The 15,539-nt window shown below is 39.1% G+C and overlaps 2 protein-coding genes across 6 annotated transcripts; one reads left to right on the top strand and one right to left on the bottom strand.

The window, feature by feature from the left end:
* Positions 1-1,615: 1,615 nt before the first annotated feature.
* Positions 1,616-5,791, bottom strand: LOC105283160 (probable 28S rRNA (cytosine-C(5))-methyltransferase). Of its 2 annotated transcripts, XM_026968511.1 has the most exons (7): positions 5,514-5,791; positions 4,817-5,087; positions 4,317-4,763; positions 3,205-3,461; positions 3,009-3,124; positions 2,751-2,923; positions 1,616-2,605 (listed from the first exon to the last, which is right to left on the bottom strand). In XM_026968511.1, exons 1-7 carry the CDS (start codon positions 5,637-5,639, stop codon positions 1,896-1,898), a joined length of 2,100 nt encoding a protein of 699 aa, XP_026824312.1. In that variant the 5' UTR covers positions 5,640-5,791; the 3' UTR covers positions 1,616-1,895. The 2 variants fall into 2 exon arrangements, with proteins under 2 accessions (XP_026824312.1, XP_011343976.1); XM_011345674.3 differs by lacking the exon at positions 4,317-4,763.
* A 322-nt stretch (positions 5,792-6,113) lies between these two features.
* Positions 6,114-15,403, top strand: LOC105283158. Of its 4 annotated transcripts, none has more exons than XM_011345670.3 (10): positions 6,114-6,238; positions 6,855-7,180; positions 7,318-7,681; positions 7,989-8,274; positions 8,710-9,542; positions 9,799-10,356; positions 10,537-11,662; positions 11,739-12,138; positions 12,363-12,756; positions 12,971-15,403. In XM_011345670.3, the coding sequence occupies exons 3-10, from the start codon at positions 7,355-7,357 to the stop codon at positions 13,271-13,273; spliced, it is 4,227 nt and encodes a 1,408-aa protein (XP_011343972.2). In that variant the 5' UTR covers positions 6,114-6,238; positions 6,855-7,180; positions 7,318-7,354; the 3' UTR covers positions 13,274-15,403. The 4 variants fall into 4 exon arrangements, with proteins under 4 accessions (XP_011343972.2, XP_011343974.2, XP_011343971.2 ...); XM_011345672.3 differs by lacking the exon at positions 6,114-6,238 and adding an exon at positions 6,378-6,638 and having other exon boundaries at positions 8,139-8,274; XM_011345669.3 differs by lacking the exon at positions 6,114-6,238 and adding an exon at positions 6,379-6,592.
* Positions 15,404-15,539: the final 136 nt, after the last annotated feature.

A 15,539-nucleotide genomic window follows, 5' to 3' on the forward strand; every position in this document is an offset into this window, starting at 1 on the left:
GTAATAGGATGTAGCGCACACACATGTACATACAGCGTCACACGTATCCTAGTAATTAAGTCGCACTCGTACGTGTATACTTTTTTTTTTCTTTAACATTATCCAACATGCGAAGAATAAATTAAATAGCGAGGCAAGATACTATTGGGTTGGCCAAAAAGTAATTGCGTTTTTTTTCAATAGATGGACATACATATCTTGAAATGTAACTAACTTCATTCTAAACCGCAAATTCATTATGTAGGTTAACAATTCACAGTTCAAGCTTGTTTTAGAAAAAGAAAGTACACGATTTCGTTAACAATTGTTTGTTTACCGTCGATTTCAAAATGGAAAATCAAAAAGAACATTTTCCTCATATTTTGTTTTATTACTTCCGAAAAGGGAAAAACGCTGTGCAAGTTCATACAAAGTTATGTCATGTATATGGCGAAGATGCTTTAAAACTGCGGCAGTGTCAAAATTGGTTTACTAAATTTCGATCTGCAGATTTTAATGTGAAAGATGCACCACGCTCAGGAAGGCCAATCGAAATTGATGATGACAAAATAAAGGCACTGATCGATTCCAATCGGCGTTTAACGACACGAGAGATTGCTGAGGATCTTAACATATCGAAATCGAGTGTTGAAAACCATTTAAAACGACTTGGATACATTAGTAAGCTCGATATTTGGGTACCACATGAGCTCAAAGAAATTCATCTCACTAAGCGTATTGACATCTGCGATTCTCTTTTGAAACGTGAGGAAAATGATCCATTTTTTAAACGATGATAACAGGCGACGAAAAATGGATCGTCTACAACAACGTCAAACGAAAAAGATCGTGGAGCAAGCGTGATGAACCTGCTGAAAGCACTTGAAAAGCAGATATTCACCAAAGAAAGATTATGCTGTCAGTCTGGTGGGACTTTAAAGGTATTGTGTATTTTGAGCTGCTTGCAAGGAATCAAACCATTAATTCAGACGTATACTGTCGTCAACTGGATAAATGAAATGATGCCATCAAACAGAAACGTCGAGAATTGGTGAATCGCAAAGGTGTTGTGTTTCACCATGATAACGCTAGACCACGTACAAGTTTGGTCACTCGTGAAAAATTGTTGCAGCTTGGATGGGATGTGTTACCACATCCACCATATTCGCCAGACCTGGCACCATCAGATTACCATTTGTTTCGTTCTTTGCAAAACGCCTTGAATGGTAAAACCTTTACTGCTGATGAGGATATGAAATCGTTGTTGGAATTGTTTTTTGCTGAAAAAGATAAGAACTTTTTTGAGCGCGGAATCATGAAGTTGCCTGAAAAATGGCAAAAGATAATCAAACAAAATGGACAATATATTGTTTAATAAAGTTTTTGTTTCCCATGAAAAATTCGCCTTTTATTTATATAAAAAAAACGCAATTACTTTTTGGCCAACCCAATAAAATATCGAATTAACACGTCATCTTTCTATTTCTATTGTATTTTAACATATTTTTTTTTCTCTTATTTTTATAACATTTTTCATAGTTTCTTTTTTTTTAAATGCATGTAGAGGGAAATAAAAACGAGAGGAATAAGGGGAACACGTTTCTACGCGTTGGAAAAATGTGAAATAATCGTGATAAAGTTTTACATAATTTTCGTTTATTATCGATGCTTTTCATCACGTTTCCTCAAAAAGAAAAAATGAAAACATCGTTATTATAAGCATTCTTTTTCATCGACCGTTATTATCTTCTCCCCCTCTGATGCGCTTTCATTTACTCCATCTTGCTTACTTCTTTCAATATCGGTTTCATCGATTACTTATTCACTTTCCTTCTTCTCTTGTTGTTCAAGTCGTGATCGTTCGCTTTCGTTGTCTCTTCATCGCCATCCATTTCAGGCATGATGCTTTCTTCACACTACAATCTCTTCTTCTTTTTCTTCTTTTCTTTTCTTCTTTCTAATTGTTTCTCGTTCGATATTTCTTCACGATTGTTGTCTGATGAGAGGCAAGTGTCAACTTCTTTCTTACGTTTCTTTACTTGTTCTTCATTTTCCACTTCTGGTTTAAACTCGGCATCTCCCTGTTGATTTTTCACTTGTTCGTCCGTCACTGAAGCTTCTCGTTTCTTCCTTTTTCCACGCTTTTTTCGCTTGCGTGACACCGTCTCGTCATCCGCCGGCGCCGGCGTGTCCACGTTGGCACCCACATTGGCGTCAATGGAATTTACGTTACCCCCTTTGCGTTTGCACATTGGCAGAGCTACGGCAAAGTCCCTCTCGAATACTGCCACGAAGAAGCCGTTGCAGAAATCAACATCCGGCTTCGAGTACAAACATTTATCCGTGCAATTGTATTCCTCTGAGCTAAAGTTGATCCAAGTATCCCCAAGCAGTTCTCTAGCCGGCACGAGACGATAAGCCTGACGAATATCAGTGAGAACTTCGTCTATCACTTGCTCGTTCTCTTCGGGATGAAGCGAGCAGGTGCTATAAATTATCCTCTTTGCATTTGGAAAGTTCAAGAGGGCGTATCTAAGGAGATAAACTTGAAACGATTGCAGATTTTGCAGGCGCTCTGGTTCAGGTTTGCCGTCCGTGTCGCTCTGTTTTGGTCTGTCAACGATACCTGTGACAAACACGGTCACAAAATTATTCTAAATGAGGATAGTATACGTTACGCATACTCGCGTAAGCTTACGCTAATAAAAATCGAAACGTTAAGATAAATTAAAAATGTTAAAGATAATTATTCTATTGAAGGAGGTTTTTACCTGATCCAGAGCAGCTCGGATCAACCAAAATGTATTCTACCTGCGAATACTGCTTTGGATCGAGAGTCAAGGTATCCTGATTAATGGGTTCTACGCAGGAGGACTGAGTCTTCTCTATCAGGCTGCATAATGTATCAAATCTTTTAGTATCAATTTCCACAGCGTAAACTTTCCTGGAAATAATTTTCACATTGATACCTATTTTTTTAATTATAATTATTGGAAGAAATTATTAGATATATTCGACAGGTCGTGTACCCGTTGTTTTGCAGTTTCGCCGCTAGATACGTGGCCTTCATGCCAGGAGCAGCACACATGTCCAGTACCACGGAGCCGCTAACAGGATTCAACAAGTGTACCGGCAAACAGCTAGCCTGTGGACAGATAATCAAATTTAAACAAAATTAACATAGAGGAGAAAGAAGATCCCGTCGCAAAATCTCTTCAAGTATACCTTGTCCTGCAGGATAAGCATGCCCTTTAGGTAGCCAGGATGTTCGTGAAATGATGTCGAAGGCGGAAAAACCAAAACTTCCGGTATATGTAAGTCTTGTATGAAATAAGGCTCCGATAGCCGTGACAGGGAGAGTAAATATGAAGAGTACGTTGCGCTTCGCGACAGCAATTGCCATCCCTCGTTTTGCAATTCGGAGATGGCATCTTCCACGGATAACAGAAGAGTGTTTACACGGACGTATCTAGGCCTTTGCACTAGAAAAAAATCAGTTGGAATTATAACAAACTTTTGTGATATTCTTTTAAGATATGTCGAATCTCTAAAAAAATCTATGCGGCAGAAAGAGAGAGGAAAAAATACAGTTGTTTCGCTTTCTATTCTTTCTAAGAAAAAAGAAAAATATCACATGAAGAGTATGTTGTACTTATCATGCCCAATTCTTTATATATGAAAAATAGAAAATGCCTACAGTTCTTGTATCTATTTGAATTTGAAGAAATCAGTTATCTAAGCTGTTTCAAGCAGCATTTATATCAGAACATTTTTTACATAATATATAAATGTATTCTTTTCATTAAATTTCTTCTTTCATTTTTTGTCATCAAAGAGGCGGGCAAATATCTATTAGACGCTTCGCGTGGAAAGAGGAGGAGGAAGAATGTCATCAGTGTAACAAGTTTTATTAATTTAATACATTAAATTATATATTAATGTATTAATTATTAAATATACTTATCTAGATTCTCTTTCTTTATTTGAACTTACATTTATTAAACTAAAATTTTATACGTGTGTATACATACACACACACGCACGCACGTGCCACTTTTATCTGTGTTTACATTTATAATTATATCAATATATTCTTTTAATTTATTCAAATTCAAATATTTTTCTTGGATTTGACAGAAAAGCACAGTTTAGATAAACATTTTCATACAAAATACATAAAATAATTCATTATAACTTAAATATTGCTTGAAATTTCATTGCATATGCGTGTAAATGCTTTCCGTAATGTTTTTCAATGTGCAGTTTCTGATGAATCAAAAGTTAAGTTTCGAAAAAAATCCCAGCGACAAACTTTTAATCAATTTTCTTATTTAAACTCTCCTTAGATTCCACTCTAACTTCATCCTCACTCTGTTCTTTCTCCTGAATGGATTCGTGCAAAGCTTGATAAGCATAACAGGAGATAATCAGATTCACTGTGACCACAGCGGCCAGTACAGAAACGCAATTAGTCACAAAATGGTCAGTGTGAAATTTTGCCGACACCAAATGCTGCGTCCCGAAAAAGGCCACAAACGGTAAAGTGAACATAGCGATACTGTAAAGGAACAATATTCCCAAAACTGTCACTTGCGAATCCATCGCGCAAGTATCCTTGTTTTCACAAATCAACTCCTGGCGGCAGGATCTCTGATAATCTTGCAAGTTTTTAACCCTAGCCTCTTTATTCTGTCGTCTCGACAGTATTCTGCAGTTACGAATAATCAGGACCATGAAGGTGGATGCCTCTACTGCGCAATGATGGCTGTCTGGCGGCTGAATCTCTGTAAAAATGCAAGCAGGCGACGTTTATTGGCCAGAGAAGAAACATGGTTACCTTTTTTTTTATGTGCGATGGGAATTTCTATGCAGTTGAGGTTCCTTGCTTCTTCACGCAGCTTGTGCTCGTAGGTTAACACGGTCACGATTGGTTTGGAGTTATTCTGAAGGCATTTCTTGCCCCACAAAAGCTCCGTTATGAGAACTCTGGCTAGCCAGGGATCCAAGCGTGGTTGCTCTACGAGAATTTTCGTCTTGCTAAGGAGCTGATCTAACTGAGGCAATGCTTGCAAGGTGTTCACCGAGAGACCATATATGCCGGATACATTCTGAATTGTGAAATGCAGCAGAGTAAGTTACTTTTGTACACGTCAGCTAAACTATCTACGCTTGTATCTTGTTCGATAGTATGAAATAAGTACAGCAAATAAATGTACAGGGATTAGGCGATACAAGAGAGCATTTCTGCTAAAAATAAACAAGCTTTCAATTTAATTTATCCTTGGAAATGGTAAACGGAATATGGAGCATGAAAGAGTTTTGCTTGATGTTATGCTTATTTTCGTGCAATCTGTGAATGAATTCCTTGTTACATGGCTTATGACACATGGAGTTCAGTGATAGTAACATAGAGTAATTGATATAAATTATAACCACACAATGATAATAATGCGACAGATTTGGCACAAACCGAGGAAATCCTTCGCAATTGATCTCCACATGTGAAATTGTACAATCATCCGTTTTATACTTACGGGATGTTTCTTCTCGTAAATCAGGCTCTTCAGGCTAGCACTGTCCTCTCGCACGCGACGTACAATGTCGGCTGTGATTTTATAAATGCGTGGGACCTTGACCGAGTGCACGAATCCATTCGACATGTTATAAATTTAAACCAGATGTATCTTATCGCAAAGGAAATGATTCAGTAAAGCGAAGTAAGCACGTAATCTACCTAGACAAACTCGTCACTCGTGGGTTATGTTACCCGATCACACCTTGCTCACACTTCGGTAATCATATGATTATGAGATTTGCGACTCCTATTGGCGCCTGACACGGTGATGAAACCAAATGCGCGCGCACGTGTGAAATAAGCGAAATAACCAACGGAAGTGGAATCTTGATTTTCATCCATTTTATTTTCATCTGTTTTCTGTTTCAAATGAGTCATTGAGCCGTACTATCTGAAAGAAAATGCATAATTCGTCGGTATTACTTGCAAGTAAATTGCAAATAATTCCCATTCTCGAATTACGCATCTCGTATTACACAGAGTACTCGAGTACTTGATATTCCACTGCGACGGAAGCGCCATTTTGACGTGCCCTACAAGCTTTCTTTTGTCGCGATTGTATTTTCATAAACGTATACGCCATAAATATTTCCTCTGTCGTTTGTTTGAAATCAACGAAAATATATATTCTAAAGTTTTTCAAGGCATTCACGGAATTGAAAGGACAGTCTTATTTATCGTGGGGTAAGTTCTCTGTTGTTTTTTTGCTGATTGGTTGGTTCCACTGATCTGATTGGGCGTTCCGCTGGCAAAGATAGTGGAGACGCGCAGCGGATTTTCGTAAAACCAATGGAAAAATAATAAAATCGTTACCGCGGCGCTAAAACGACGACGCACCCGCCACTGAGGTCACGAGAGTCGAGACCTGCCCTGGCGAGTTCTAGACCATAAACCAGACTCGATCCAGTTCTATTATTCCGGAGGAAAGTCCGCCATTAGCACGCGCCATCTGGCTCTCGCGGTAACGAAGTATTGCAATATCGCGAACCCGGAGTTTCCCTTCGTCGAAGACGTGTTATCGTCCTCATCACGTTGAAGGTGCGACGGATTTTGCTGGCAAGTCTCTGTCGTCAATGTCTTCGAGGTTAATATGCGTTTCGCTCTGGAAATACGATTCCCACAAACTTAACCTTACCACTTGGTTTCTCGTTTCGGTGGAGCACCACCAAACCACGGGTCGCTGAATCAATTTAGAAATTCATGCCTAATCGTAGTATTTCCCACCGATAATGTTGCCCGATGACGTCTAACCTCAATTCTAACGGAGAACAATTCGACTGATGCATAACATTCCTTTCAGATTTCAGCTGATGGATTGAAGAACGTCTCGGCTGGCTTGGAGCTGGCAACTGCTAACTGCAGTTCTCCAATGCAGCGCAAGCACTGTTTAAAATTGCAATTAGCTGTTTTTATACATTCATGATTAGCGTAAAAGCTTATAGACTGCTAATAGCAGTGTTAATTCTGTGGATAAAGTGCCTTCTATGACAATAGAAATTCTCTTGGAAATTTGTCGGTGTGAGGTTTAAATTTATAGTGTAAATAAATGAAGAGGTGATTGTGGTGGAGATCGTAGAATGCATAGTCGTGACATTGCAATCAGCATTGGATTCCTCACCAATTGAGGTATTTCTTTGTATAATTAATGTCTCATATCTTTTTAGCTTATTTGTTGTACGTACAGAGAAAACTGTTACGTAGATAAGGAAATTTTAAGCAAGAGACAGGGATGGAGCGTTAAATTGACTTGGCTCATGTTGTAGGACGAGTACGAGAGAAGTTACCAGGGAAGAAGAAAAAATGCCGAACCCTGAAATCAATAAACGCGACCACAACTATAGCGAGTCGGAACCTTCTCAGCACATCAATAATGGCAACGGTGGCACTGTCAACAGAGGAACCAAAATGACACCAGTCGTTGGCCAAATCAGAGATATTGATGAACTAAAGAAGATTGCGCCACGTGTTCGTCTGCAGGATGCCAAAAGTTTGAACGAGCTAACGAGGATCTCTTCCTTGAGCAATAACAGTAGTAGCAACTTGCAGGGGAAGTTGTCTATCAGCGAAAGGACACGACAGGAACTGATGAAGTATTGTCGCACTTGTGCTGGTTTGAAACTACCCTTGGTACGTTTCTTTTGATATACAGTTAAAAAGTTCGCGTTCAAATTAACGTAAAACCAGAAATTATATTATTTAACATTAGTTTTATTTTTTAACGTTAATTTAATTTGGCTTGATCATCAGTGCTCTATTATTGTTAATTGTTATTGCTAGAATTTTATCCAATTCCCATAATGAGTGATTTAAGTAATGATTTGTGATGCGCGTGTTTCTGTGATTTTAACGTAAATTTTTATTAGGTGTTACTGCGCATTATTGTTGTTTATTATTGTTTACATTACCATGGCTCTTCTCACGATCCATATCGCAGGTGGACATCTTCAGCGAGAAGGGCATTCAAATGCGATTGAGCCAACAGATAAGGCACTTGGAAATGATTGACCCTTACGACAGTCTCTCCACACAAATGTGCATGGATTGCATCTGCGATCTTAAAATGAGCTACAAATTTTTCATGCAGATTAAAAAGGCCGAAGTGAAGCTCAAATCCATTCACGTGAACCTGACGACCGACAACACTGGGAAGAAACCAACAGAACCAATCAACGATCCGTCGACAACAAAGCAGCAGAGACAACTGTCGTCTTGCTTACAGAGTACGAATCTTACTCGCGGTTCTTTCTTTTTACAATCTTTTACGTAACATCTTTTTCGCCGTGTTGTGTAACAGATGATTGTCCATTGTATTACGCGTACCTGTTCACAGTGTTCTGATAAAAACACAATTACATGCATTCGGAATCATTTTGCGTAAAACCATTGAAATAAATATAAATCTGATTTGCAATAGGTAAAAAAAAGATGAATTGGCGCTTTATCGCATTTTTGAATAATTGATACAGATTTTTCCTTCTTGATATAAGGAAAAAAATTATATTAAAATTGGCCAAATAATCTGTAACTTTGAAAGAGTGCGATCCATATTGGATACTTGGCATATCATTTCATACGTTTTTCACTCAAAAGAAGAAATTACAAAAATGTTTTTAAAGAGACATTAAAATTTTAACAGTTTTATTTGTTTGATGCAGAAGGAGAGAAAAGACCGTTATGTGAGAACCAAGAAGACTCACTCCCTTCAAAAATGAAAAAGGAATGTAATTCACCTTACACAACTCGACAAAGCACCTTATCTTCGCTTGCTTCCTCGGTGAAGCAAGGAAATCGTACAATTCCAAGAAATCAGGAAGAAGATTCCATTTCCACTGTCTCGGGCATTTTCTCATTGAAAAATCAGCTGAAAATCGACTCGTGTGAAGAGACGGAAGCACGTGTGATGAGCGGAAACATCTTCGAGGAGGTGATAAAAGAGGAAGATGAAGAATCTATCGAGGAATTTGATCCCGATGACCCAGCTTTCCAGGATATCGAGGAAGACGAGGCGGAAGCATCTTTAAAATCTCCGGTTGTTTACAAGTATGACACAGGGACGAAGTTGTACGTGAGGGTGGATGGGAATGAAGGAATCACCGTAAAGTCTGAGACTTTTCAAGATACCAGATCCCCCATTCCACCAGGTGAGAGAGAGAACCAAAGGGAAGAAACAAAACCGGATATTTTGAAAAGAAGATTACAGATGCCAACACTGACGATGATGACGACGACAACGACCGCGACGGCAACGACGACAGTGACGGAAACGGGGACCGTGATAGCGCCAACGACGATGACCACGGCGATTACAATGACAAAAAATGGAGAAAACATTGAAACGCAAAATGAAATAGAGGGCACTTTAAAGGAGTGCAAGATACAAAAGTTTGACTTGACTAATCCGCTGAGCGTGAACAGTGCTCCAGAGGAAGATGGTATTATGTACGTAACCGTGAAGGGGTCTAAGCCAAACGAACTTTTACTAGTAAAGGTAAGCAAACAATGTGCAATAGATTTTGTAAAAAGTTTTGGAAAACGATAATTCTGAATATTAAATGAAACATGTCAAAAATTAATAAGATTGAGAATAAAATTGAATAAAATTTATTAAAACTTGTTCATTAATATTTTGTCATATTATTTTCCGCTGATATGACTACCTTGTTGATTCTTGTGCTTGAAACGTAAACGAAATCTTTACTGTAAAATAATGATATTTATCTTAAGTGTCTCTTGTTAATTTCTAGGTGAAAAAAATGGATAAACCCATAGAATCGAAACGCATAGTGAACTCTACCGATGTCAAGCCTGTTGATCGTTTTTTAAAACGTTACGACACGTTGGTGACGAGGGAATTTCCATCTCGTCGTACTGACGTGCGCGAGCAAATAATCGAGGAACAGATCGAAGAGTACAAAAAGAAACGGGAAAAGATTTTGGGAAACCAGACAACAACGACTTTTGCCGCGAATGAACCATCGCGAAAAGAAACACACGAAGAAGAAACATCAAGTCTCAGAAAGACGGAAGAAGAAATTGTAATTGTAAGAGAGAGCAGTGAAGAGAAGAAGGTTATTAAAGGAGAGCAGCGAAAAGACATCGAGATCGTTCAGATTGAGGAGAGTCCGGAAAAGGCTTACGATAACGCGGATGAATATTTTTCGAAATTTTCAAAATTGAAGCAAAAGTGGGAGGAAACGAAACGGAAAAAGGAGAATCCGCCGAAGGAATTGGACGAATCCTCTATCGAAGGAAACTTGGAAAAGTTGGAGAGAATTCTCGGAGAAAAGGAAAAGAATCTACAGGTATTTTAAACCTTCCGCAAAAGTTTCAGTTTTAGTCCACACCGTAATGTCGATCTAATCGCTATTATGTTTAAGCTGCTTGAAACTTGAATCTATAATATTTGTGTGAGAATTCCATCGAGAATTTCATCAAGGCTCTATCTCTAATCCATTCTTTTGAAGGGAATTTCTCGTTTTCAGGAGTTCCAAGATTACCTGAAACAACGCAAGATTATCCTTTCCCGTCTCAAGGACGAGGACGTGATCTCCCTGTACGAGGATCGATTCAGTACCACCGTAAAGTCATCGGCTAAACCTCTTCCAGACCTCATTGATACTCAACCGCCTGCCGATCTCCTACCCGAAGAGCGGTACTTGGAATGTGACTACTGCCCGGACACTTTTTCGAGTCGCGACGTGCTCGAGGAACACCTCAAGTCCCACGACTACCGTATCCTTCACTGTTGCGACGACTGCGGCGAAGAGTTCCCGACCAATAAAGCAAAACGGAGTCACAACGTGATTTGCGTAAGGAAGCTGATTTGCAAATATTGCGACATAATTTTAGATTCTCGAGGGAAGAAGCGTCAACACGAGCAAAAGCACGTCGACACCATGTACGGGCAACTTTGTGAGGTGTGTGGGGAGAGGTTCAAACACCAGGGGACACTCGATCAGCATCTGAAAACGCAGCATACGATTTTAGAGAAGATTTATCAGTGTCCGAAATGCCCGAAACGATTTGCATTTAAGCAGAAACTGAGTTTCCACCTAAAATCGGTTCACACAGCTCTGAGAGCGTATCTTTGTGAAGATTGCGGCGCCGATTTCAAGAACCCAGCAAGTCTGAGGCATCACAAGATCAGGAAGCACCAATCAGTTGGCAATAAGAGGGAGTGTCCGGTTTGCAGAAAATTGGTGCCGTTTTACAGCTTGTCCAAGCACATGCACACCCACAAATCTTACAGCATTCAGTGCCCGCACTGCGACAAAAGGTTCAAGAACAGCTCGACTTTGAAGCAACACGTGAGGATTCACGAGGATCAAAGGCAGTATCGTTGCGACACCTGCGGCGTTGGATTTAATCGGAGGGATGGTTTGCGGCTGCACATGCGAGTGCACGAAAAAACGAGCAGCAGAGGATTGAAAGAGTGCTCGTGCCAAGTCTGCGGAGAAAAATTTCCGAATCATTCGACCTTGGTAATGCACAGAAACCGAATGCACAAGGACGGGAGGCAGTACACGTGCAACATTTGCAATAGATCAATGGTCTCGGCGTGGTCGCTCGAGTGGCACATGTCGCACATTCACAACGAATCGATGCCAGGTAATTAAAAATAAAATTTAAAAAATAATCTTTTAATTTTTTGATTAAATTTAAATTTAAATAAATTCTCTCGCAGGTATAAACCGCGACGAGTCTGGTTTACCCGAGAAGAAACGGGTCTCCTGTTACCATTGCAACAAGACGTTCAAAACGGAAATGATCCTGCGCACACATATCAAGAACACGCATATGGAGAAGGACCCAATGAAATGCGACGACTGCGAGGCGACTTTCACATCGGAAGTGCGTCTACGTCATCATATGATGATCACGCACAACCGTCTCGAGGGCACCTTGGCATGCCCCCATTGTCCGAAACGATTCGTCAATCAATTGAGACTAAAGACCCACATGATTTCCCATTCCGACGAGAGGCCTTACACCTGTGAGATCTGTGGCTTCAACCTCAAAACGAAGATACAGCTGATCAAACATCACCAGAATCGACACAGCGATGAGAGACCTTTACAATGCAGGTAAAAATTAATTTTAAAGCAGCTTCGAAGATAACTTGATTACAACTCGATATTTTTCTGTTCTCGCAAAGTGAATGCGGTAGTAATCGCGATTGCGTTCGCTCACGATTATTGAAGCTTTAATTTTTGAAGTTGATAGCTAAAATTGAAATATTACTAGTTACGTTTACTTTCTCTCTTTCTTTCTTCCTTCGGTTACATTACATTTACTTATTATTCGAAAGGCATTGTACCTGGCGGTGCAAGCAAGTAAGTGCCCTCGTCTGCCACGAGCGTACGCACACCAACGAACGCCCGTACTCGTGCAGCGTATGCCGGCAGCGGTTCAAGTATCTCGGCGATAAGAATAAACACGAGCGGCGTCACGAGAGCCTTGGCGGTTCCGGGTTCAAACGTATCGTGCCTGGAAGGAACATCAAGCCGAAACCAGCGCGCCGTGACAATTCCTCGGGGTCCGAGCAAGAGCAGATCTCGGCGAAAGATTCCATGAGCCAGCAGGATATCCAAGCTGCCGAGGAACAATACGAAGAGCAACAGGATGAGCAAATTGTAAAATTCGAACGAGAGCAGATCGTCAAGTTTGAGGAGCAACAGGAATATGGACAAGTGTACGAGCAAGTAAGGAATTTTATAATTTCATTTTGACCAGCTGAAAAAGACATTGCATAAGATTGTTCTTGTAGCTTCTCGTAAAGTCTCTTTGCATTTTGCGCCTCAGTAATACAACGATGTACATATAAAGTGTATCGAGATAAGAAAGATCACTAAAATTTTAGCTTTTGGTTTCAACTGCACCTTCTGCAGTTATTTCAACTTTGTTACTCTTCCTTAGGAGAACTATGAAGAGACTTCGAGAGAAGCGTCGGAAGCCACAGAGGTGATCATGAACATGGAAGATCCCAATGTGTACACGGAAGAAGTAACGGCCGACAACATAGAACCCAGTGCGGAGATGATGACGGATGAGATGATGACGAATGATATTCTGCAATCCGGCACTGCCGTGGTACATCTGCAACGACAGGATGATTCGGGAAAGATTCAAGTGATACCCGTGGTGCTGTCCTTGCCCGATCTATCGGATGCGAATGCCGAAGTCAATCTCGACACTGCATCTATCATGTATAATAATTAGATTTTACTTTCTCTCTCTCTCTCTCTCTCTCTCGAGAGAGAGAGAGAGAGAGAGAGAGAGAGAGATGGAGAAAGAATTCTGCATACATTTAATGTACTCGTATGCACTTGCGAACACGAATGTTTCTCATTTCTGACAGTCGGGATTTCTAAGGTGTGTGGAATGTAATGTTTAAAGTACGTTTATAGCACCGAAGAAGAAGCATTGATACCTCTCAAGACTTTTATACCTTTCAATCGAGAATCATCGGAATCCAATGCAATACTTTGCAGCAGTCTTTCCCGTCCATATTTTTTTCTCTCTTATTAAAAAAAAACCAATGTCAAAATTGGTCATAAAGAACATTTTCGGAATCATAAGAAAGATACTTTGATGATTTTAGAAAATGATGATTTTAAAACCCGAAGAGGAAAATATTGAAGATTATGAAATGTAAAGAGCAACCGATGGAAGCTCTAAAAAATTTATTGTCGAGGAAAATTGTAATCGAGGAAATGGTTGCAAGCGACTTGCAGGAGAAACAATCATAATATGAAATTAGAAAATGGAAGATTAACAAGTGCGACAGAAGAAAGACAAGCTAAAGACCTTTGTGGAGACAAGACTTGAAGAAGTGAAAGATTACATAAAATGCAAAGAGAAGCGAGAACTTTCGAGAGTGCTTATTTTACAGAGTAGTGCAACAGCATGTAAACTATTTTGTATAAATCAATGAGAAAGTATGAGCAAGATGTGTGTGTATGTGTGTGTGTGTGTGTGTTTGCGCGCGTGTTGTGTGTGTGTGTTGCTATGTATTAAATATCATTAATAATTAATTATTCATTATCCTTATATCGATCTTTGTGAGTATCATGCGTTGCGCATTTCTTCATAACAACTATCAGTCTGTTCTTTTTACATGCTTTCTGCACTTGTTTAAATTTTTCTCTTTTTTGGATTGAAAGATTATTATCGGCATTATTATCTTTTTCATTTTTCTTCCTTTTCTTGTTCCTTTAGCGCCCAAGCGCATATTATCTCCATATAAATGCAATTTAAGAAAGGAGATCGCATCCACTGGAAATTATTCCTTTTAGCAACAAATTCCGCACTCCCGTCTTCTTTTCTTTAAATTGCGAATGTAAAGAATGTTTGAATAATGTTTGATTGTTGAGTAATATTCAATCAAAGCGATGTAAATACAGAATTTAAATGTCTGTCGATTACTTTGAGTGCAGGAAGCACAACTAAAGAACAGATGTAATAAACTAATAATAATAGGTGTGTACGTTTTAACTGCATTTTCTATATCTTATTTCCCTCTCCTCCGAATCTCGAGTATATTTATAGCGCGAATTCGGTTGACACTGATACGTTAGTACGCATACTGATTATCCTATGATATTTCTACAGAGATGTGCAAGTGTATGTACAAATATCGTCAAACGGAGTATCCGATGCGTCTCGAATTTTAAGTAAAGTAGTACCGCGAGCACACACATCGTCTAGATGACACGTTACAGCTTCTACACTTCAAAAGAATCGAAGTGGCATTCTCGGTGAGATGCAACCACTTACAGAACGCACGGAGATGCATGCAGCGTGCCTGGCAGAAATTATTCCATTGTTTAGCGGAATAAATGTTAGATATTTCATCGATTTTACTTTTTCCATTTAGATGACGTAGTAATAAAGTATCTAATAAAATAGATCGTTATCATAAATTGGAGTACAATATGCTTTACGCCGTAGCGTGCAACCGAATTCCCTATTAGCCGTTTCATTTTAAGTATATAAATTATAAGTAAGAAAACACGGCCATTATTATATAATGGCTTAATATAAAGGCTATGTACGTTTTGATTGCATTTTCTGCGCACTCTTGTAATTTTCCCATATTCTTGTTTTCTTTCCGAATATGTATTCTTGTTTCATCTCAAATGCAAACGGTGTAATGTAATGCAATTAGGAAAAAAAACCAATCTACACATGTCTCTTAGTACACTATTCTTATGCCTTATTGATGCTTGTATTTTATCGAAATAATCAAGACGATAAGAAGAATATACTTTAAATATGTTAAGTTATTAGATACGATATATATGTCACATGACATAATGTACGACATAAAACGCGTTTTTTAAGATCCAACGTTACAAGTCATTTATTGACTCTACCATTCTTCCTCAACATGAAAGTTGATGATTCCTACATAAAGTCATCACAAAGATTAGTCTTCAATCTTTTCCTACATTTACGCTCTTAACGTACGAGAATAGAAAATTGG

This window comes from Ooceraea biroi, chromosome 3, assembly GCF_003672135.1.
Source record: "Ooceraea biroi isolate clonal line C1 chromosome 3, Obir_v5.4, whole genome shotgun sequence".
Taxonomy (NCBI): domain Eukaryota; kingdom Metazoa; phylum Arthropoda; class Insecta; order Hymenoptera; family Formicidae; genus Ooceraea; species Ooceraea biroi.

Bases quoted from the DNA above. Each gene is read 5' to 3' on its own strand.
- LOC105283160 (XM_026968511.1), bottom strand. From the start codon at position 5,639: ATGTCGAATGGATTCGTGCACTCGGTCAAGGTCCCACGCATTTATAAA. The intron at 2,924-3,008 runs GTACACGACCTG...AATTATTTCCAG, and splicing joins GCGAAACTGCAAAACAACGG to GAAAGTTTACGCTGTGGAAA. The intron at 2,606-2,750 runs GTAAAAACCTCC...TGTTTGTCACAG, and splicing joins TCCGAGCTGCTCTGGATCAG to GTATCGTTGACAGACCAAAA.
- LOC105283158 (XM_011345670.3), top strand. From the start codon at position 7,355: ATGCCGAACCCTGAAATCAATAAACGCGACCACAACTATAGCGAGTCG. The intron at 9,543-9,798 runs GTAAGCAAACAA...GTTAATTTCTAG, and splicing joins ACGAACTTTTACTAGTAAAG to GTGAAAAAAATGGATAAACC. The intron at 11,663-11,738 runs GTAATTAAAAAT...ATTCTCTCGCAG, and splicing joins TCACAACGAATCGATGCCAG to GTATAAACCGCGACGAGTCT.